The sequence below is a fragment of the Gopherus flavomarginatus genome, chromosome 5 (genome assembly GCF_025201925.1).
Source record: "Gopherus flavomarginatus isolate rGopFla2 chromosome 5, rGopFla2.mat.asm, whole genome shotgun sequence".
Classification (NCBI taxonomy): Eukaryota; Metazoa; Chordata; order Testudines; family Testudinidae; genus Gopherus; species Gopherus flavomarginatus.
The window spans coordinates 110,188,096-110,211,443 of NC_066621.1; the positions used below are offsets into that span (position 1 = coordinate 110,188,096).

The following is a 23,348-nucleotide window of genomic DNA, read 5'->3' on the forward strand; positions in this document are numbered from 1 at the left end:
GTTTGCCGCTGTTTAAATTTTTTCTCTCTTTTTCTAATCACAGAATTAAAAATTATAAATGTTATGTTCCAGATGTTAGAAGAGACATTAACACTAGCAACACAGTCAATTAAGTAAATTAGTTAGCAACATAAGCAATGTCAGCTATATACCATCTCAGACAGCAATCTTATAAAAAATACCAAATATACAAAGCTTAGCTTTAATATACTGCGTGCATCTCATAATTGTGTTACTACTTACAATTATCACAAGTGCTGTGTGAGAATTCACCCCATAAAAAGTTAAAATAAATCCCACAGTACACAAAACAAACAGTTTAGTTCTGCTGTATAAACAGAAATAGTAGCTACATCTCAATTGTATTTTAAAAGCTTAAAGCATTTAAGTGCTATTTTATTGGTCAGTGTAGCGAGGCAGCCTGCCCCGGAGGGGGAGAGCCCCTCCAGATGCCAAAGTGGGTGGAGCCAGTGGAGCTTGCATCCACCCCCCCAGAGGTCAGGGAGCAGGACAGGAAGTACAAAAGCCCAACCCCAGAGCTCACTAGAGGCCTGGCCGTTGGAGAAGCCAGACGCCTGTGACCTAGCTCCCGTTTGGGAGACTCCTGCAGCTTGCGGCTGACCCAAGGACTGGCCTGACGCCGACCAGACCCTGGAGAAGCTGGTAAACCTGTCACTGGCAAGCTACCCAGAGGCGCTGCCAAGCTTAGCGCTCACCAGGTACTCAGAGGAGCCTACGGTGCTTGACTCATTGGAAGACTCTGTCCAGACGCAGGTACCTATGGAGGGGGAGGTAGCCCGGGGGCAGCCGACCCTAGTCGGGCTGCAGCACACCCAGAGCCAATGTCTGTGTGTTGCGGTCAGGATCCCCACTGACACAGCAGCGGGGGGGTCTACCAATGCTAGGGCCCCGGGCTGGGATGCACTGGAGTGGGAGGGCTTGCGTCCCCCCTACCACCCAAAGTGAGGGTGGCAGTCTCCCTCTCTCCCTGGTCCTTCGGAGTTAGGACCTGGGCCTATTATTGAACTGTTTGCTCAGCCCGTGCCTAAGGTCTTGAAACACTGACTGTTTGCTGCTCCGCCCTGATCCAGGGCCGGGGCCTTGATAATATTAAACTGTTTGCCAGCCCCTACCTGAGGGCCTGAGCTGGTGACTGTTTGCTGCCCAGCCAGGCCAATTTCCCCAATTCACTGGACCTAAGTCGTGAAGCTGCCTGGTTCCCAGCTGCCCCGGAGAGGGTGAGAGCCCCGGCCGCACCCCTACAGTCAGTGATACTGCACTTTCTACATTCCTCACTACTTCATGTTGTCTCAAAACAGTGAAGTTATTCACTTGCCAAAAGGTATACAACAGATATTAAACACAGTAAGTGAAGATGTCTTCCCTACAAGATTTTTCGCTGCCCATAAAAACTACCAGCTTTTCTGATATCTCCTTGTTCAACTTTGTAACAGACCAGAGACAGGTGCGTGCAACAACATATTACAGCAAGTAATTATTGCCACACTTTGCAAGTGTTGAAACATGTTGTTGCAATATTGGATATCTGCACTCTGGAACTAAGAGTCATCCAATTCATCATAAAATTTTACACACATACTCCCAGAATAGATTACCCACAGAGATTTTATTTTATTTTTATTTTTATTTTTATTTATATATATATATATATATATATATATATATATATACATACATATATATACATACATACACACACACACACACACACACACACAAATTAGTAATTATTTAAAATGTTAATCTCTTTCAGCTTGGTTTGAAAGATGTGTCCTGTCAGTTTTAAAAAAATATACATCCCATTGTTAGCACATTAAAATTTCACAATGTGCTCTTCATTAAGTTCTCAGCAGTCATATTTTTATAACCCTTTCAGTAATAGGTGCACTTTTTTTTAAACAAAAAAGCATCTATAACTGATTATATACAAGCAAAATCCAGTTTTCCTTTCAAACAACTTGCAACCAAACTTGCATGCACCACAATTGAAAAATAAAGGTTATATTTCTGAGAACATTTTATGTATCTGGATTTGTAAATGGACATTTTGCAACTAATGTATGAACTGAACTCAGTACTGCAAAAGTCATGTCAGAAAAATAAAACATATTAACCAGAACAATGGTTATCATTCTGGAGCACTGAACTGTATACATTCTGATAAATAAGAGTAGTGTATAAAATATTTCTCATTCATTCCTTATGCTTTATAAAACTATCATAAGTACAGGCTATAATTAGTTGTATTTTTTCTTAAGATCTTTTCAACTAGATTTGAAAATTAAAAGCCCAAGAGGAATTTAATTTTAGTTTTAGTTTTATTGGTCTTTCTTTCTAAAGTCAAATTGACTAACAATTAGACCCCCCAATTCTACGTAAGCAGATCAGCCTGCAAACTCTTGTGTTCATGTGGAGCCCCACTGATTTCAACAGGTGCCCATAAGGATCAGATTGCATGACTACAGCCTTGGATTGTACATTTTTTCCCCTCTTCCCTATGACACAGCTTTGTGTGTCTTCCTTCCCTGACCCACACTTCCTTAATTGTATCTTCACCTTTTCCCTCTCCAATATCTACCACAGTTAAAAAAAAAAAATAAAATAATAACCGTTGTTTCTTAACGGACAGATTTCTCATCTTAGACATCTTACATCCTCTGGTCTAGGGTTGGATATAACGCCATCTGTAGCTCATCAACACTAGTTAGCCAAAGGGGACTGAGTATAGTGCAAGAGACTGAACTTTGTCTCAACCTAATATCCATCTATATTGATTTCATTCTCTGGAAAGGGCAGAATTACATTTTTAATTAAGGTCTATGGTTACAGCTGGAGTTGTATACTCCCCTCAACCCACAGCAGGTGTCCAGTTGATAACACTGGGACATTTGCACACTGATTGAAAACAGAATATGGCCCTTATATAGCAACTACTAACATAGTTAAGGAAGCTACTGAGGTATTCAGGATACTTTTATGATGAACTCCATTTTTTCCATTTACTTTGACATTTATGCATACAAGCATCCAACTTGCATGTACAATTGAAGTACTTCCATGCACAAATTAGATGTATAAATGCACACCTAAATTATCTGAAATTACAGCATTTAAAACATTATCCATCAGTAAGCTTCAGCATTAACTCTTCTTTGAAATTAAGGAGGTGGCTCAGTTCCCTCAGTGCTGTTTGACGCTAAAGACTGATCTGCATTAGAGTTAGGTTGAGGCAAGGCAGCTTACATTGACTAACTATAGAAGGGTCTACATTAAAATTTCGCTCCCACCAACATAACTGCCCGACGTAACTCCACCTCCACGAGAGGCGCAGTCAACATTGATGTAGTTAGATCAATGCAGTCTCAGTGAAGACACTGTATTGCTTATGATCAACTGTTTCTGGCTTTCAGAAGCCATTCCACAGTGCCCCACGCTGAGAGCATAATCAGTACAAGTGCTCCTGGTCAGATCACACTCTGCCAACATAAGGAGCAAAGCACAGACACACACAAGCAATGTAATTACTGCAGCAGCTGTATGCTGATGCAAGTTTGACTTAATTTTGTAGTATAGGCATGGCCTAAGACAGTACAACATTGCTTCACCTCCAAAGAGTTGTGACCAAACACCAGACAGTTATTGTATGAAATAAGGAAGGAAAACAATTTTTTAAATGAAAACCTTTATTCTAGAGAACACTTATCCAATATCCATGCAGATGAAGTGGGCCAGAAGTTTTATATCTTCATAGTAGATTAATAAAGAAGAGTGGGGTAACTGTTAGTTTCCTCTGTTTGTCCCAGTTATCTGTCACTTGCAGAGCACCCTCAGCAGATGGGGAAGATCATCCCTTTGCCTCTATTTATACAACAGAACATGAAACAAAGAGCATGTTAATTTCATTTTGCTGGTGAGAAAGTTCCTGGATTCCCCAGAAAGACACAAAATTACAGTAAATTCAACCAGCTACACAGGTAGTATTTGCCAATCTTATGAAATCATTTGGTTTTCATTTACTTTTATAAAATACCATTTACAAAGGATCACTAAAGTTAATTGAAGTGGGAAGGAACCACTAAACCAAAAAACATTTGAAAATGTACTGTAATGTTGCAAAGATAAAGAAATCACACACAGAAGAGTGACTTGCATCTAAGAAATCCAATTCTTATGCTATATAGTTTCATATTACAGTTATATACATGTATTTCATGTTGTTGAAATAAGAGTTCAACATCTACATAATCAGACCTCCATTCTCTAAAGAGTTACTGAGTTTTATGTATGTGGAGTACTCTCATTGGCTTCTACAATACGTGTTTGCAGCGTTAGGGTTGCTAAATGAGGGCTGTTCTCACTCCTTATGGCTTCACAACTTGAGTTACAAAATTAGCCTGAACCCAAAGATTCTATCTAAAATACTAAGCCACGGGATATATACTCCCATATACATGATATACAAAGATTCCTGCAGTGCTCATCAACATGACATCTAGAGACCAAACACAAGTCAACACCAATAGTGTATTTTCAGTCCGATATAGCTTTAAAGAATTTAGACCGGTTTTATATTTACAGTATGGTGTGATGTCAAGCTATAGTAACACAATATACCTTTACAGAAGTCAAATGTTTTGAAACAATTTTAGTTGCTTAAGTGCTACAAACAACTATTAAAATATGAGCAGTGATGAAACACCAGAGGAAACCAGATTTATAGGCAAGTGCCTTGTACTGAAAATACCATGCAACTGACCCTAGCTATTCTTCTCAGGAAATGAAAGTCAGTGCCTCCTAACTGATTTTAGAACCAACTAGATCACAAAAGCTGAATACAGTAAGATGACAGTAATTGATATAAATAGTGGAACATTTTCAATTGGACAGTAGTACAACCAAACCAAAACAGTACAAAATATATGGTGTTCTCTTTACATCAGTACTGAGAAGTCTGGTGATATGACAAACTGCCCAAGCTCAGATACCCTGGTCTCTTTTGATGATTAAACACTTTATATAACCAAAAGTAGGAAATTTCTGTTGTGATTTATAGTATTGTGAGGGGTTTTTTATGGTAATACTTTATGGCACAGTGTTCCAAAACAGTGAATGCACTCACACTATTGTTACGGCATATAATTAGATTTGTATGATATATCTTTCTGGGCCTATAAAAGTTTGCCACACCAGTCTCTGTATTCTTATAAAAACAGACCTACTCAGTCAGACCATAGAAAGTATCCTTTCTTCGGACAGTGGCCAGTGCCAGGTGCCCCAGAAGGAATGAACAGAACTGGAAATCATCAAGTGATCCATCCCGTCACTCATTCCTAGCTTCTGGCAAACAGAGGCTAGGGACACTATTCCTGCCCATCCTGGCTAATAGCCATTGATGGACCTATCCTCCATGAATTTATCTAGTTCTTTTTTGAACCCTGTTATCGTCTTGGCCTTCACAACATCTCTGGCAAAGAGTTCCATGGGTTGACTATGCACTGTGGGAAGAAATACTTAATTTTATTTGTTTTAAACGTGCTGTCTATTTATTTCAGTTGGTGACCCCTAGTTTTTGTGTTATGAGTAGTAGTTAACAACACTTCCTGATCTACTTTCTCTATACCAGTCATGATTTTACAGACCTCAATCATCTCTCCCCTTAGCCATCTCTTTTCTAAGCTGTAAAGTCCCATCCTTATTATTCTCTCCTCATAGGGAAGCCACTCCAAACCCTTAATAATTTTGGATGCCCTTTTCTGAACCTTTCCAATTCCAATATATCTTTTTTGAGATGGGGCGACCATATCTGCACACAGCATTCAAGATGTGGGCGTACCAAGGATTTATATAGAGGCAACATGATATTTTCTGTCCTATTATCTATCTCTTTCTTAATTATTCCCAATATTCTTGACTGCCACTGCACATTGAGCGGATGTTTTCAGAGAACTATCCACAATGACCCCAAGATCTTTGAGTGGTAATGGCTAATTTAGACCATAATTTTATATGTATAGTTGAGATTATGCTTTCCAATGGGCATGACTTCAGATTTATCAACATTAAATTTCATCTGCCATTTTGTTGCCCAGTTACCCAGTTTTGAGAGATCCTTTTATAGCTCTTTGCAGTCTGCCTGGGCCTTAACTATCTTTAGTAATTTTGTATCATCTGCAAATTTTGCCACCTCACTGTTAAATGATCCGGAAAAAGGGGTTATGAATATGTTGAATAGGCCTGGCTCCAGAACAGACCCTTGGGGGACACCACTATTTACCTCTCTCCATTCTGAAAACTGACCATTTATACCTACCCTTTGTTTCCTATCTATTAACCAGTCACCAATCCGTGAGAGCACCTTCCCTCTTATCCTGTGGCAGCTTACTCTGCGTAAGAGCCTTTGGTAAGGGACTGTGTCAAAGGCTTTCTGAAAATCTAAGTACACTCTATCCACTGGATCCCCTTGGACTGCATGCTTGTTAACCCCCTCAAAAATTTATCTTATATAAAATGACTGATTATTCAGCTATACATGTATTCATTTATATATGAGTGTCCTAATTATAGCACACAACCTAATTCTGAATATTTGATAATAGGTACTTAGTTACATCTGTATGTAGGAATAAAACTGTACCTATTACTTAAGTTACTCAAAACAGGAAAGATTCACAACAAACTCTACTGGAATGAGAATCAAACACCAGACAGGAAACCACTTTGAAAGATTTGTTCAATCTTCTCTTTTACTCATGATAAACACACACCTACACCTTTTAAGGCAGTGATAGTGCAGACTAACCTCAGCTGTTTGGTTGATAGCGTCTCCAAGGGCTGGGGAGAGCAGACTTATCCCATGCCTCAAGTCACTGGGAAGCTCCCTTACTTAGGCCCTGCCCCAAATCTTTCCCTTTCCAGGGAGGTAGGATTCGCAGCACCTTACGCCCACGGGTTTGGGGGAGGGCTGAGCTCTTGCAAGCCTGGGGGCTCTCACTCCCGGTGACCCGCAGCCAGAGCTGTGGAGACAGCCGGCCCCGAGGGGCAGGCCCTGGCAGCCACCGAGGCACTGTGTTGGGAAGGTTATTGCAGCTGTCAGAGCGCGTCCTCCTCTCCCTGGGAGCGCCAGTGTCCCTGCGGGGAGGCAGCGCCCGATCTCCACCGGGACTGGCACGCTGAGGGTGGGGGGCGGCCTGTAGAGCACGGTTGGCTCCGGAGCCAGGAGCCCTGGCAGACGCCATACTAGAAATTAAAATGGCTGCCCCGAGGAACGGAGCTCAGCTCGGGCCGTGAGGGGCTGCGCCTCCAGTCGCCTCACCTACAAGGGACGTCACCTCGCCGGACACACCTCGGACAGGTACCATCCCGCGCAGGCGGCCTCGGGGACTGGCAAGCTCCACGGGCCAGCGCCCCCCCACTCAAACCTCTCCCGGACTTAGAGCTCGGCCCACTCGCTCCCCGCCCCTGCAGCCCGGTCCCCCTGTGGAACCTACCTGGAGCTCGGCCCGCTCCACCTCCCAGTGCGCCCTCTCCATCTCGAAGCGGGCCCACTCGTGCTGGATGTAGTGCAGGATCCCCGGGATGGTGTAGTGCTGGGGCCGGGACAGCTCCGCGCGGTCCCCCGCGTCCTGACCCGCCGGGACCTGAGGCTGCGGCTGCCCGCCTCCAGCCCCCACGCAGGGCTGCACATTCATATTCCCCCCTGGCTGCGGCGGCTGCGGTCTCGCAGCGGCCGCCATCCCGCCTCCGACTCCGGGGTGCTCGTCCATTGTCTGCCGGGAGCCCTCCTCCTCCTCCTCCTCGTCGTCGTCGTCGTCCCGCTGCGGTGTGGGGGAGCGGGGCTGGCTGGGGGGGAAGAGGGGGCGGGACGGGCCCGGGGAGGAGGGGGAGGCTGCGCCGAGCAGTGTCCGGGTGTCAGAGCAGCGCCGAGCCCCCGCCGGCCGCCATTACAGTCTCCGATCCATCTCACACCCACCCACTGCGAAGGTGGGAGGAGCAGGGAGCCGCGCGGGGCGTGCCGGGAAACAACCTCCCTTCCAGCCGAGCCCGCTGACGCGCGCATGCGCACCGGAGATGTGGGGGGAGCAGGGGATCGGGGCGGGGGTGCAGCTGGGGGTGTCTGTCCGTTCCCCCCGACCAGCCCAGAGAGCAGGGGGCCGGGGCAGCGCCGCTCCTGGCACTGAGTAAGTGACATAGTAATAACAGGGGCTGCTGGTGCACAGTCGCTAGGACAGTAGCTAGTGGTGCTGCTTCGTCCGGCCTGGTTCAGTGCCAGGGGGTTCCCTGCTCCCACCAGCCCGTGGGGGAGGCCGCGAGCCGCTCTGCCCAGGCGTGGCCGGGGTGAAGTTTGTTTAAAAAACGTGCCAGCAGCCTCTTGTGGGGCGGGGGGGTCCTCCTGCCCCCCCAGCCGCCCACGTGGGCACGGGGCGCCCCTGCGGTGAGGCGGGTTAAAACGGTCTCTCGGCTCACAGGCTCCGCCAGCCGCAGATTCCTCACATTGCTGTCGCGTTCTTCCGACGCTGACAGCCAGTGGTGGGGCCTCCAGGCCGGCCCGTTTCCCTGGGGTAGGGGAGGCTCTGGCTTTGCCCGTCCGCCTCACCTTCCTGGCCCGTCCCCCAGCGGGGGCGAAGGAACGCGTGAGTCAGGCTCGTGTCACACTGAAACGGAGGCAGGTGAAATGTAGTGCGAGTGCAGGGAAGAAGTTTGTGACAGTACCGGAGTCCCCCGTAGCCAAGGGAAACAGTGGGAGCTCCTCCACTTGGACTGGTTGAAACGGGACGCTTAGAGAGACAAAGTGAGTGAGGTAATAGCTTTTATTGAACCAATGTCTGTTAGCGAGGGAGCAGGTTTTCCGTCTTACACAGCTCTCTTCTTCAGCTCTGGGACACTTACTCAGTGCCACAGCTAGGATGACCAAAGGTCCTGATTTTATAGAGACAGTCTTGCTATTCAAAACTTTGTGTTATAGAGGCACCTATTACCCCTCACTCCCCCCGCTCCCAATTTTTCCCTTGCTTTCTGATCACCCTCGTGACAGTTAAATACAGGATGAAACCCATTGTTTAGCTTAAGTAATTAACACATATTTCAAGGGACCATTCAAGCTTGTCTCTTTCACTGACAGAAGTGGGTCCAATAAAAGATATTATTTGTCTCTCTAATATCCCGGGACCACCATGACTTACAACAACAGTAAGTAAAACTGGACCAGACCCAGCTGTAGCAAAAAGCGGCTACATAGCCTTTTTGGCCCTCTTTCTTATAAGGAGTAATACAAAAGCAAACATGGCCCAAAATATAAGTTGTCTGGAAATGAACTTTTACAAAACAAAAAGGCACTAGAAATGTGATTATAATAGCAATGGAAACGGGTGGTTGGGGAGATGGGACAGTGAGGTGAACAAAAACATACCCTGCTAAATTTGAAACTGACACATTGCAGCATTCTGCTAGTATATGAGAACTCAAACTGAAGTGTTCTTGAAACTGACTAGTGACAGAAGTGAAAGTGTGTATTGTATTTCATTCTTAGCTGAAATAAAAAAAACCCTAATTTACTTTTCAATAATTTTGCAATTATTTCTCTTTTAACAATATAATCTGCTATTTGTCTTGTAAGGAGATTATTTCTTTTGACTGTACTTTAACTGACAATGAAACTTATATGAAAATTTTACACACCTGCCACATCATTCATGAAAACTGATTTTGAATTAGTTTTAAGGCAACTTTTTAAAATATCTTAATGATGAAGCATGTCTGCAATGTAATTCAATGAGGCAGTTACTTTTGATTTATGATCTAGTTCATTCAGAACTCCTCTTCACAGTAAAGAAATCTTGAAAAATGTACCTACTTGCTACAACTAGTTCAGTTTCACCAGTGAAATAGCAACATTCAGAGCTTTAGTGTAGATAAGACCAAACTGTCACAGCCTCATTGCACTAAAATTCAACAATTATGTTGATTACATAAACGTGAAGGGATTTTAACTATCCCATCCTACTTGACAACTTGAGTGTCACCCATAATTAAGCAAGGCAGAGTGTTCCTCCCACCCTCCCTACGTAAACACTACTTTCTTTAACATTTTCCATCAGTAGATGATCTGGAATTGGATCAATTGCTCAAACTGGACAGTTTGGTTAATTGTATCTGTCTGCTTCCCTGCCTGCCTCCTCTGGTCCTCCAGTATTGACCTCCTCTGTCTCACCCTTGATGACTCTTCCTAGTTGGATGTTAAAGTGTCAGTTGTTTTGCTAATTCCTTTCTGGAATGCCCGCCTCAGCCATTGAGTCACTTCTTTTTAAAACTTCACCTTAAAACCTTAATGGTTGCTTTAGCCTGTGCTAAACCCAGCTCCCCTTTCCATATTAGCAGATTCTTCAATTCTCCACTGACTGTAGTTATTAATCTGCAAGAACCCATTTAGCCAAGTCAGCCTTTTTCCCTTACTCAACTTCATCTTTATGTGATGTTTTCCTCTTTCAAGTCCCTGTATCAAACTATGCTATCTGTGATATCTTTCTGCATCTCATCATAAAGTATTCTGTGGTACTACATGTGAAGGGCTTAATATAAAAAAATATATAATTTTAAAGAATTAATCTCCACGTTTAAAACTGAAACGAGTGGAAGACAGTGAGATGTCAAACAAATTTCACTCGTTATCAGTATCTAGGGAAGACTGGGAAAGATTATTGCTCTTAAATATATGATTAACTCTTTGGCAATGTCAGTCAGTACATAATTTTGAGATCGTGTGGTTTCAGTGTTGTTTCAATAGACATGCAATACTCCTTGGTAGTTAAGAAGCTAGGATAAACTTTTTACTCCTTGCTTCTTCTCTGATTTCCCTAGATTAGTAGGGGGCTGTGGGAAGCGCTGCAGGCCGAGGGATGTACTGGCCGCCCTTCTCGCAGCCCCCATTGGCCTGGAGCGTCAAACCGTGGCCAGTGGGAGCCGAGATTGGCCAAACTTGCAGATGTGGCAGGTAAACAAATCAGCCCGCCAGGGGTTTTCCCCGAACAAGCAGCGGACCGGCTTTAGGAACCACTGATCTAGACTAGGGGTCGGTAACCTTTCAGAAGTGGTGTGCCAAGTCTTCATTTATTCACTCTAATTTAAGGTTTCGCGTACCAGTAATACATTTTAATGTTTTAGAAGGTCTCTTTCTATAAGTCTATAATATATGAATTAAAGTACCAGTTGCAGTGGTGGTTTTCGTGATGAAAACAGTTGTCCAATGGAAAATGAGCTGAGACTTGCCAACTCACTTCTGGCCATTGAACGGATCTCAAGTGGTTATGCCTTCTTTATTATTGAAATGAGCTAGATTTGAACTAGTGATGTAGAAATGGAAAGCTCTGCATATCATTACTCATCTCTTGAGCTAATTCCCCGTATATAAAATTCTTATTACTGAGTCATAGAATTAACTTAAGCCAAGTTATAAAAGCAGCATTAGTCATAAGAATGCATACAAAGAACATATCTATATCTAAATGAATAGGTAAAAATCACATTGTAAGAAATGCAATGTGTAGCTTGGAGATAGGTCCAGGATGAGAGAGAGAATTGGGGATTTCACCCCAAAAATACGGAGATGGAATTTTTTTTGTTTATTTTTTTACGTACACCATTACACAGATCACTGTAACATCTTATAGATGCACAACTCATTTAACCAGATATTGTATTTATTTTTAGCTATAAATATATAATTTGTTTCATAGAAGCAAAACAGTGAATTAAAATATGATTTTTTTCCAGAAATTTTGCATGCGGTTTTTAGTTTTCATGAGGGAACTTGTCAGTTTTGTTTAAAGAAGCATTTTTAAATTAAACTTGGTATTGATACTCAACTTTGGCATAATTTTTAAAACCAGATTCCTAAAGTATGCTTGTACATTTTCTCTACAAAGCCCTGCATTTGTACATGTAAATCAGGTAGAGTGTTAACTCTAGTTAATGTGCACATACAGATACTTCTGCACATACAATCTACATGTGCAAAACTTGTGGGCATCATTTTGGATATCAGCTTCGAGGCTGGTAGAAAAAGTGAGTTCTTTGGTAACCAAAATAATACACCTCTACCCCGATGTAACGCGACCCGATATAACACAAATTCAGATATAACGCGGTAAAGCAGCGCTCAGGGGGGGCAGAGCTGCGCACTCCAGCAAATCAAAGCAAGTTCAATATAATGCAGTTTCACCTATAATGCGGTAAGATTTTTTGGCTCCCAAAGACAGCGTTATATTGGGATAGAGGTGTACTTGTACATTCCTACAGATGTTGGTCAATTACCATGTAGTGAAGTGGATAGTCTGCTTCAGAATTGAAAAAAAAATAGGTTCAAATTCTTCTAAGGTTGTATTTTTACTAAAGCTATGATTAACTTTTATTCTATCAGTATGATTCTACATTAGAAAATTGGTAAGGAGTAAAAAAAATATGATCCAAAACATTTTTCCAGTATCTATTTAAAAAAAATTCAGGTCACATGGTGCTATTTTAAAGATTAGAAATGCCCTTAGTGCATCTTATAATAATTAAAATGTTTTGTCTGATGATGGGCAACATTGAAATAAATATTTTTAAATCCTTTCAACTCCTTCAACTATTTATTTCATTACTTTGTATATCAACCTTGTGATTGGCAAATGCATACTTCTGAGGTTATAAATATTGCATATGTATTTACTTAGCTGTTAATAGGTCATTAATCTTCACTTCTTAGGGGATGACTTCTTGCTCCAGATTTTATCACGTCATCCCCCAAACTAACTAGTGAAGATAATTTCATATCAAAACCTAAACTGCAATGGCTAAGCAATTGCTCAGACTATACTGAGGATAAAGAAATTACCTTCCTGAGATATGGGTGACCTTAATACTTATAATTGGCTTTGCTGTCAAGAAATAATTAAGTCACATATATCATCATAGGTAAAGTCTATATCCTCAGAGTTATTGCATATGTGGTGTACACATGTTAATACTGTTTGCTTTAAATTTATTTAATATGTTTTTTAGCTATTATTGTGACTGATCTCCTTTTGTGCTAAATAAACTGTGCTAAAGTGCCTAGATAGAGACTTTCTTTCCTAACAGTGAGTGAGAAGACCAAGGACATAAAGATACACCCATCCATCAGTGCCAAAACCACCCATTCCTTCAATGAGAACAATTTAATCATCATAAAAAATTCTAATCTCCCTTTTTGGCCTGTCATTATTTCACATGCAGAATATTGCTTGCATTATATGTAAAAGTTCACACACAGCCTTGTGGTCAATGCAGTGGGCTGGGAAGCAGGCTTCAATTCCAAACTTTACTACAGAATCCTGTGATTTTGGGCAAATTACTTAGTCTGTCTGGATTCAGCTCCCGTCCTATAAAAAGGAGTTAATACTTTACACAGGGATGTGATGAACTAATTAATGTTTGAGGGGTAGCTAGATACTATGATGATGGGAACCATATAAAGTACTATATATATTGGTAGATTCACAGTACCAATAACATTGTCCTTTTCGGTGGACTATAACCATTTTCATTTTGGATTAACAGGGATAAGAATGGTGATTGTCACGTGGTCTCAGACAATATCAAAATACTGAAATCATGACCCAGTTTTGCAATCATTACTCACAATGAGTAGCACTATGCATGTAGTCATAGATGTAAATGGGAGTATTCATGAGTGAACACTACCCAGAGTGAGTAATGGTTGCAGAACCAGTACCTAAACTTGTAATCAGTATTGTCTCTACGACTGACAGAGGTTCCTGCTGAGGCCTCATCAAAATAACTGATGTATCTGTGGGTAACTTCAAATACTGTATTCCCAGGAATTTCTGGTGTAATCTGAAAAATAATAGACGCACAGCAACAGTGTTGTAGGTGTGGCTCAATCATCATTTCAGTTATACACTGTGGAAGATATTGTCTGGCTACAGAGCATGCCTCTGCAATGGCAAACAGGACCTGTAAAACCCCTTAGCCATCTAGGGTAGGGTTTCTCCCTCCTGGTGCAGGCAACATGGAGGTCAGATGTAAGTGGCCTGTAGTGAGTTAGTGATGGTCCCTCTCCCTCTAGCTCACTGGGAGACCACTCTGCCTCATTACCCTCTGGAGCACCACCACCATCAGGGATTAGGCTCTTAGGCAGGACAGGACCAACAAACAGTTTTAAAGCTCAGGCCCTCAGACAGGGCGGGCAGGAGACACAGACTTGTTGGCTTAAGGTGGGGAGGCTGCCATGCCAAGGGCCCTAACAGCGGCAGAGTGTTCCACCAGTGGGTCAGCAGGGAGCCAGCCAAAACACGCTGACATAGATTCAGGCAACAACCCAACCAAACTAAAAAATCTAGTTTCCCTGGGCTGCTTCCTACGATCCCCTTGCTGGGTACCTGCACTCTACAGGCATCCTCCACCTCCTTGGGATATGCAGCAAGCAGTAGACTTGGCAGTTCTTCAGTTGGGTCAGTCTCTTCCAGGGGCAGGGTGTGGTGCAGCACAGGTTCATCTCCAGGGAGCTGCAGCAGCCTGGAGACATCTGCTCCTTTCCCTGGCTCAGACTGAACTGGGTTAGAGGTTAGAGACTCGGCCTTTTATACTTCCTGTCCCACCCATTGGCTTCTGGCAGGAGGGGCAAGTCTGGCCTGTCTTCACCTACCAAGGATCAGAGAATGACTCCTCCCCACTCCAGCTCAGTGGGAGGCCACTCCGGCTCACTACATGGTCCTTTGTAGAGTGGGAGGCATAGGCTGAAATTCTGTGCTATCTCTTTCAGAGGTCTGGAACTTGTATGTGTTGAAGCTCCCCTCCTGGCTCGAATTTGGCAAGCAAATGTTTAATCAAGAAACCCGTTTTTAAAATATGTGATCAAAAAGCTGGTGGTAACAATCAACTTAATTTTATTTGATTTACGATGTGTAGTATTAGTTCTATTAGACTGTGGAATAGTGTTCAAATGAAAGTAAGGCTGTGAGTACTGGCACTTAAAACAGGACTGGACAAAAAGAAAAACTGTATACTATTGGGAACAATCTTCCATTGGTAGCCGCATGAACAAGATTATTATTATTTCTAACGGAGCACCTAAAGAACCCAATCAAGGCCCCATTGTGCAAGCAACATAGACAGTCTGAGTTCTCTAGACCAATCTAAGAACCTAGTTCCATATTTAATTTCTGTGGGCTTTATGCTCCCCTCTGTAGTAAAAAGGTTCAGAAAGGGCTGAGATTCACAAAAATATACTACAAAAATTGCTGTATAGGTTAATACATAAAATGCTACCTAGTCATGAAGAAAAAAATGTTTATTGCCAGAAACACCTACTGAAGAGATGCAAAAGATGGGGATGAAATATTGGAGAAAACAGAGAGCCCTGCACTGTTACACATATGACAGCATCTGCAGGAGTGGCTAAAATGAATGGACGTGTTCAGCTAATTGTTCCCAAGTTCTTTGCAGTCTGAGATAGCATCCGCTCATCTTCAGCATTTGCAAATGGTCAAAGTATGCTGAAATACTGTATATAAATGTTCATAAGCCAAATTTTTTTGGTAAAAAAATGAAGCATCAAAGAGCGGGGGTCAGCTTATCAATGGGTCTACACCAAAATTTGATAATTTTAAATTCTGTGGAATTATTGAATTGAATATCTAATACATTGTCGTTTTGTTTACCTGGAGCGTTCGCAGGCAGGGAGCCCCTGAGCTCCCACTGGCTATGGTTCGCCGTTCCCAGCTAACGGGAGCTGTGGAAAGGGGCGGCCAGCACGTCCTTCAGGACGTGCTGCATCCTGCAGCGCCCATTGGCTGGGAATGGCAAACTGCAGCAACTGCGAGCTGAGGGGCTCTGTGCCTGCAAACTCTCCAGGTAAACAAAATGTCCAGGCCCACTAGTGGCTTACCCTGACGGGCCGGGAGCCAAAGTTTGCCAACCCTGAAATATAGGGTCAGCTTATGAAAGGGTCATACAGTTTCTGCTATTTTTACCTATCCCTCTTGGGGGGTCAGCTTGTAAACGAACGGGCTAATGAACGAGTATATATGGTATCTATTGAGAAGGTTCTATTGTGTGAATGTTTGCTGACAGCATGTTAATGCTGCTTAGAGTTGTTCTAATTTATTCTGTTTTCTGAATTGCTTCCCTTTCAACTTTCTGTATTAATGTACATTGTTTTTCCAGGATAGTATATATTGTATTGGGGTTTTGCCCTGGCTTCTCTCACATTTCCTTAGGCCACACCTCTTTGCTGAAATTTGCAGTTCTTATGGAACCATTTTTTGATGTTACTGCTTAGTAAAGCACCAGGTAGGAAGCATGACGTGTTGGTTAGAATTTTGAGACTGCTTTTGCAGCAAGTTGCTACACTTTTAACACACAAACCACAGGAGCATACAGGCCAGTAAGTCTGAACAGCTAGAGAAAGACAGATGGAAAACATTACTGCGGCTGGTTTCTGGTATTTAAAAAAAAAATTCTAACTTAAAAGCCATTCATTTTTTAAAATTATATTTTGCATGCTATTAGTCTGCAACTTGGAAAAGCTTTTTGTATTTTTTTTTTTTTGAAATATAAGATGGCAGATTAAAAGGCAGCTTTTGCATATATATATTCAACCCTCTTTTAATAGAATTTTTCATTAGGTATTGTGTGTAGAATATATACTATGCTCCAAACTGCATTTCAGTGCCATTTTGTGTTAACATTTATTTAACCCAAGTTTGTTAACCCAAACTTTGGCCGTCTAAGATCCACAGGCATCTCATCAGGAGCCTAATGGTGTATCTATACTACAGCTGGGAGTGTGCCTCCCAGTCCATGAAGACAGATTCATGCTAGCTCGAGTAGACTTAGCATGCTAAAAATAGCATGGATGTTGCTGAAAGAGAAGTGGCTCAGGCTGATCACCCGAGCACAGACCCAGGGGGTCGGACAGACTTGGACTCTAGTGGCTAGCCCTGCTATTTTTAGCATGCTAGCTCAAGTGGAGCTAGTGCAAGTCTGTGTACCTAGGCTGGAAGGCAACTTCCAGCTCCACTGTGAACATATCCTAGGAGCCACTTTATATTATCTAAAGATACTGCCTTTATCTTTAGTACATTGATACAGACTGGAAAATACAGGTCTCAGTAGGTCCTAATGCTCAAACCAAGATGGACAATTGTGTACTAGGACCCTAGTCCCAGGAGGCTGACACTGTATTAAAGAACGCACAGTCATATATCACGTTATCATATTCTGTGCTTTGGTCACCCCTCATTAACAATAGTTCCATTGAAACTGCTAGATATTAGGTCACCAAGTTAAGAAAAAGTGAGCAGGCCTACTTTGTGTCTCTGAGCCAGCATACACTGCATTAATCTTATATATTGGTAGGATACCAACTGTGTGAATTGCTGATTCAAACTACCCATATTGGTTAGGATGCTAGCAGAAAAATGTGCAAGTAGCCATGTTTCCAAGGGAAAATTGTCCACTGCAGTTCACAGAACTCCTAATGTGAAATTAACTATTATTGCTAAAATGGGTCTCTGTTGTTTATTTTCCACTCACATTTGCATGAAAAAATTGAAGTTGTGCTGGCGGAATGAGAGCAGAATATGCTTTAGACATTTGCACTGTGTATATGGGGCCAATTTCTAGCACTAAACTTCCACTTAAACAGATGTATATTGAAACTAAACAGTAAGGTAAATATGTGAACATGTTCTGGCCAACTGCACAAACATCCCTGCGGATTAATCCACAAGAGTAATCTTCATGTGTGCACACTTTAAAAGATACAATTTGGGAAGGTTCTAGATGGATTGCAATGGCCAGGACCAGATTAATCCATCTCTGGGCTCTAGCCTTTGCAAAGATACACTCCTCCTGGCCCATTGCAGAGTTGAGGCCCTTGCAGGGGAGGGCAAAGAGGATGGAGTAGGGTTGTTAAAGCAAGGTCACCCTGCAGCGGTGGCTGCTGTCCCACAGGTCTGGGCCCAGCTCCCCATTCCAGCAGTGTGAACTGGCGTACAAGGGCTCAGCACAATGTCTCGCTGCCACTTACTTAGGTTTGGTTCAGCTGCCCCTCTGTCATGATGGAGGGGTGGCCAGACCTAACCTGAATGGGACTACAACCCCATGCACCAGGTCACAATGCTTAGAGCAGGGAGCGGGGCCCAGCCGTGCAGGACAGGAGCCCTCACTGTGGAGTAAGTGCAGGGCAGACTTGCTCTCCAACCACCCCCACTAGGGCCAGGGCAGGATTATGGTTGTGATAGTCGGGGCAGAGTAGTCCATATATGTAATGGCAGATCATAAAAACAGAGAAAATGCAGTTGGTAGGTTGTTCTGGTAAAACGTTTGGGAAGCACTGCAAACATTGCACTGCACTACCAGATGACAAGGCCAATGAGGTGAAAGATGGCTACACCCCTGTCACCTAGCCCCCTACTCGATATCTACAATCATAGAGTAACATTTTTGTAGGTTTGGAGAAGTCCAGGATCAGGAGAACAATCTGTTCTGTCCTTTCCTGCGACCTAAGGTTGTTCCTGCAAACACATAGGCACAATTACTAGCTAGAATTCAACCCTTGAAACCCATTACAAACACTGGGGAGGAAAATGCTGCCCTACATTTACAGTTTCTAGTGGAATTAAAATCCTTTAACATTCATATGTGGCTTTCTGCCAGTGTGTTGTGAACAAAAAGGATAGCACCTATGTATATGGTTAATGCTTTTAAGAGAGAATTCCCAGAATTAACTAATGTTTACTAAGCATTTACAAGGAAATTTGATTGGAGAGAAGGCACAGCATATCAGTTAACTGCATGAATACTAAACTCAAACTAATTCTACACAATGCTCACAGGTTTAATACAGATATTAACATACTAATTCTCACACTAAGTTATGTTGTCTCATTAGAAGTCTCATCTTTACTAGTAAAATGATTCTTGCTGTAAGGGCAAGTATCTGAAAATATCTAGGTTGCTATCTTTGGTGTTATTGCACATTAGAAGAATCTTGGTTGGGCTTCTACTTGGTCAGCACTTTCATACAAGATGAGTTCAAATTAAAAACACAACAGTATTAGGAAAGACAACGGGCTTGATTTTCTTCTTTCTTACATCAGTTGTACACTGACATCAGACACAGTGAATAGAAAATTCAACACCAACTACATGCTTCTTCAAATGTATTTTTTTTGTTGTTTTCTTCAGAAATACAGTTCCTGCTTACCTGCTTCCTGTAACAAAGAGACTATTTCTGAGACGAACAGAAAAATGATAAAGTTTTTTCTCATGGTGAACAAACAAGGTCAAACGAGACTCTCCAGGTATTATGAACATGTGGAAATTCATAAGCGGACAATGCTGGAAGCTGAAGTAATCAAAAATTGCCTTTCCCGTTCAAGAGAGCAAGTATGTTTTTTTTTCCTTCTAATCTAGCCATTTTATCTAAAATAGAAGCAAGAAAAGAATATTACACAGTGAACTACGTTCAAGAAATATTAGAATGTTTTGTGTTAGGTTTTGCTGCCAAGGTACTTCTTGACATGAAAGTTCATATGTAAATCTATTCTTTTTCTCTATAGTTGGTTTATTATAAATGTAGTTTAAGAATCAGGTTCTCTCAAGAAAACCCATTTTTTCCCCCAAACATGCTATAGAAATTGACATGTGTGCTGTTGCTAACTAATAGAAACAAAACTTGCACTTCTCTTTAATGCTAACATTGCTCTGTATTCCTGAAATTGCCGATATTTTGTCCACGCAGCCTTCCTCAAGGTCAGATGGCTAAAATAATGGTGTGGCTTTTGGCCATATTCTAGATGAAATACTATTAAGGAATTCTGTCCTGATTTGGTACATGGTTTCCAAGTTATCCAACTCCAGAGTTGATGAGTAAAAACACAATTGTTTTCTTATAGAACTTGAATGACTTCTGAGGTTTTTTTTTAATATTTTCCATTTTACCCGATATGAAAATCCCTCTTTTTACGTATATATATTGGCAAATTCTAGACATGCTGTACAAAGATGATACTTGAAATGAAGTTTAGAGGGCTCATCAACTCATGTATGAGCCAATATTCCTAACCATGTATCAATACATTATAATGACACAGGTACTTGTACCTTTGTTAGCTCTGTATTGGATTATTCCTATATATCTTATATTCTACTGCATGTGAAGAACATTCAGAGACTTCAACTAATGTAGAATGTGTCTGCCTGCACAGCTCAGTGGTGCTTCTCTCAAGGAGATCCTTGCACATGTTCTCTGCATCCTGCACTGTTCTCTATTGTTTTTGGGTGCAAGTCAAGGTGTTGGTTCTGATGTGTAAAGCACTAAATAGCCTGGATGGAATCCTGGCCTTATTAAAGCAATGGGAGTTTTGCCATTGACTTCAATAGAGCTCAGATTTCACTCATTTAGCCCTGGTTACCTCACAGTCCATGTCTCTCATCATATGATATTGCAGTAAATGAGACCAGCTGAAATTCTGTGACCTACTAGCACCCCTAGTTAAACTGGGCATGGGCTGCGGGCAGTGCCTTTTCAGGACTGGAACTCAGCTGCACTCCCAATTCACTTCCCTATTTGATCAAATGTGTTGACTTTAGGGTGCTCTTCTCTTTCCTCAACTATTAAGGGAAGGTGAGTTGAAGGAGCAAAGTTGTTATGCCTGATGGTCTGGGAGAATGTTATGGTTGATTTTAATGGGACTAATAGCATAGAACAGTACTATTCAATGTGCATAAGATGACAGAATATGGCTATTTAGGGTTTGTGAATTTTCCTTTCCCACTGATGTTCTATTGCCCAGAAGCAACATCTCACATGTTTTTAGGTATAATATACAATACTGAAAATAAGTGACAACCAGCTGGTGCCAAAGTGAACAAAATGGCATGTGTATTAGTTCTAAGACAGTAATAGAGAGTTATTTATTTCTCCTGTGTTAGGAATTGTCTAACTTCTCTTCTGACAAAAAAAAGTTGTGTAAATAATTAACAGAAGAGCTGTACATATCCATTGTATGTCATTATCCATTGTATATCATTATTCTATTTGTATCTATGCTGAGACTAAAAGTGGTTATTGTATACTGCATAGACAAGTGTTTTTCAGGTTAGAAACCTGGTTCTCTTACAGAGGATTCCACCTCTTCCTAGGGAGGCTGAAAATTCCAGGGCAAAGGAGAAGAGGAATATATTTTTCTCCCTTGCCTAGATATTTTCACAAGACCTAGCACTTTAACCTTTATATAATAGATAGAAATTATAAGACGGTTACTCACCTTGTAACTGGTGTTCTTCGAGATGTGTTGCTCATATCCATTCCAGGTAGGTGTGCGTGCCGCACGTGCACATTTGCCGGAAGCTTTTTTACCCTAGCAACTCCAGTGGGCCGGCAGGTCGCCCCCTAGAGTGGCGCCACTATGGCACTTGATATATACCCCTGCCGGCCCGCCCGCTCCTCAGTTCCTTCTTGCCGGCTACTCCGACAATGGGGAAGGAGGGCAGGTGTGGAATGAATATGAGCAACACATCTCGAAGAACACCAGTTACAAGGTGAATAACCGTCTTCTCTTCTTCGAGTGATTGCTCATATCCATTCCAGGTAGGTGAATCCCAAGCCTTACCTAGGCGGTGGGGTCGGAGTGAGAAGTCGCGGCCTGGAGCACTGCAGAGCCAAAGGCCGCATCATCTCTGGACTGCTGAACCAGGGCGTAATGGGAAGCGAATGTGTGGACCGATGACCAGGTCGCCGCCCTACAAATGTCTTGGATCGGCACACGGGCAAGGAAAGCCATCGATGACGCCTGTGCTCTAGTGGAGTGAGCAGTCACACGGCCCGTCGGAACATGGGCCAGGTCATAACAGGTCCTGATACAGGAGGTAATCCAGGAAGATATCCTCTGCGAGGAAATCGGTAGTCCCTTGACCCGGTCCGCTACCACCACGAATAACTGGGGGGACTTGCGGAACGGTTTGGTCCTGTCCACATAAAATGCTAGCGCCCGACGGACATCTAGCGAGTGGAGCTGTTGCTCCCTGCGGGACGAATGGGGCTTTGGGAAAAAGATGGGGAGGAAGATCTCCTGGTTAATGTGGAAAGCTGAGACCACCTTGGGAAGAAAGGCAGGGTGTGGTCTCAGCTGCACCTTGTCTTTATGGAAGACCGTATACGGGGGATCTACTGTGAGAGCCCGTAGTTCCGACACCCCGTCTAGCTGAGGTGATGGCCACTAGGAAGGCGGTCTTCCATGAGAGATAGAGCAGGGAGCAAGTAGCTAACGGCTCAAATGGAGGACCCATGAACCGAGTTAGGACCAGGTTGAGATCCCATGAAGGGGCAGGAGGGCGGATCTGTGGATAGAGACGTTCCAGTCCCTTCAGGAATCTCGCCACCATAGGGTGGGAGAAGACGGAACGTCCGTCCCCTCCAGGATGAAACGTGGAGATAGCCGCTAGGTGAACCCGAAGGGACGACAATGCCAGACCCTGGGCCTTGAGGGACCAGATGTAGTCCAGAATAGTGGTGGTGGGAATCTCCGTAGGGAGAAGACCTTTCTCCGAACACCAACAGGAGAAACGCTTCCACTTAGCCAAGTAAGTAGCCCTGGTGGAAGGCTTTCTACTGCCCAGGAGAACCTCCTGAACCGGGGTAGAGCAGCGTAACTCGGAGCCTGTCAACCACGCAGGAGCCATGCCGTAAGGTGCAGAGACCGAAGGTCCGGGTGACAGAGCCTGCCGTGGTCCTGGGTGATCAGGTCCGGATGAAGGGGCAGGGCAACTGAGTTGGCTACTGAGAGGTCCAGCAACATGGGGTACCAATGTTGTCTGGCCCACGCTGGAGCTATCAGAATCACACGAGCTCTGTCTCTGCGCACCTTGAGGAGGACCCTGTGTATCAGCGGAAAGGGAGGGAACGCGTAAAACAGGTGGGTCGCCCATGGGATCAGGAAGGCATCCGCTATAGACCCGGGCTCCCGACCCTTAAAGGAGCAGAATGTTCGACATTTCCTGTTCTCCCTGGACGCGAAGAGGTCCATCTGGCGACGACCCCACCTCTGGAAGAGTGAGAGGGCGACGTCTGGGCGGAGGGACCACTCGTGCGAGCGGAAGGACCTGCTCAGTCGATCCGCTAGAGTGTTTCGTACTCCCAGGAGATAGAAGGCGGAAAGGTGAACGGCATGGGCTATACAAAACTCCCAGAGACACATCGCCTCGAGACATAGGGGAGAGGACCTGGTGCCGCCCTGCTTGTTGATGTAGAACATGGTCGTCGTGTTGTCGGTGAACACTGCGAC

The 23,348-nt window shown here is 43.3% G+C and overlaps 2 protein-coding genes across 10 annotated transcripts in view; one reads left to right on the plus strand and one right to left on the minus strand.

Moving 5' to 3' along the window:
• The window catches only part of STRN3 (striatin 3), an 87,022-nt gene extending 79,034 nt beyond the window's left edge, over positions 1-7,988 (minus strand). For 2 of the 3 annotated variants that reach the window (XM_050953873.1, XM_050953872.1), the window contains exon 1: positions 7,509-7,988. In XM_050953873.1, the coding sequence (XP_050809830.1) occupies positions 7,509-7,784 (276 nt within the window). In that variant the 5' untranslated portion in view covers positions 7,785-7,988. The remainder of the gene's footprint in view (positions 1-7,508) is intronic. The other variant, XM_050953874.1, reaches the window with a different exon arrangement.
• Positions 6,825-23,348, plus strand: part of AP4S1 (adaptor related protein complex 4 subunit sigma 1) — a 36,989-nt gene continuing 20,465 nt past the window's right edge. The window contains exons 1-3 of one of the 7 annotated variants that reach the window (XM_050953998.1): positions 6,825-7,372; positions 10,876-11,008; positions 19,249-19,449. In XM_050953998.1, the coding sequence (XP_050809955.1) occupies positions 11,000-11,008; positions 19,249-19,449 (210 nt within the window). In that variant the 5' untranslated portion in view covers positions 6,825-7,372; positions 10,876-10,999. Of the gene's footprint in view, positions 7,373-8,113; positions 8,199-10,875; positions 11,009-19,248; positions 19,450-23,348 lie in introns of those variants that run through there. The other 6 variants (XM_050953999.1, XM_050953992.1, XM_050953994.1 and 3 more) reach the window with 6 other exon arrangements.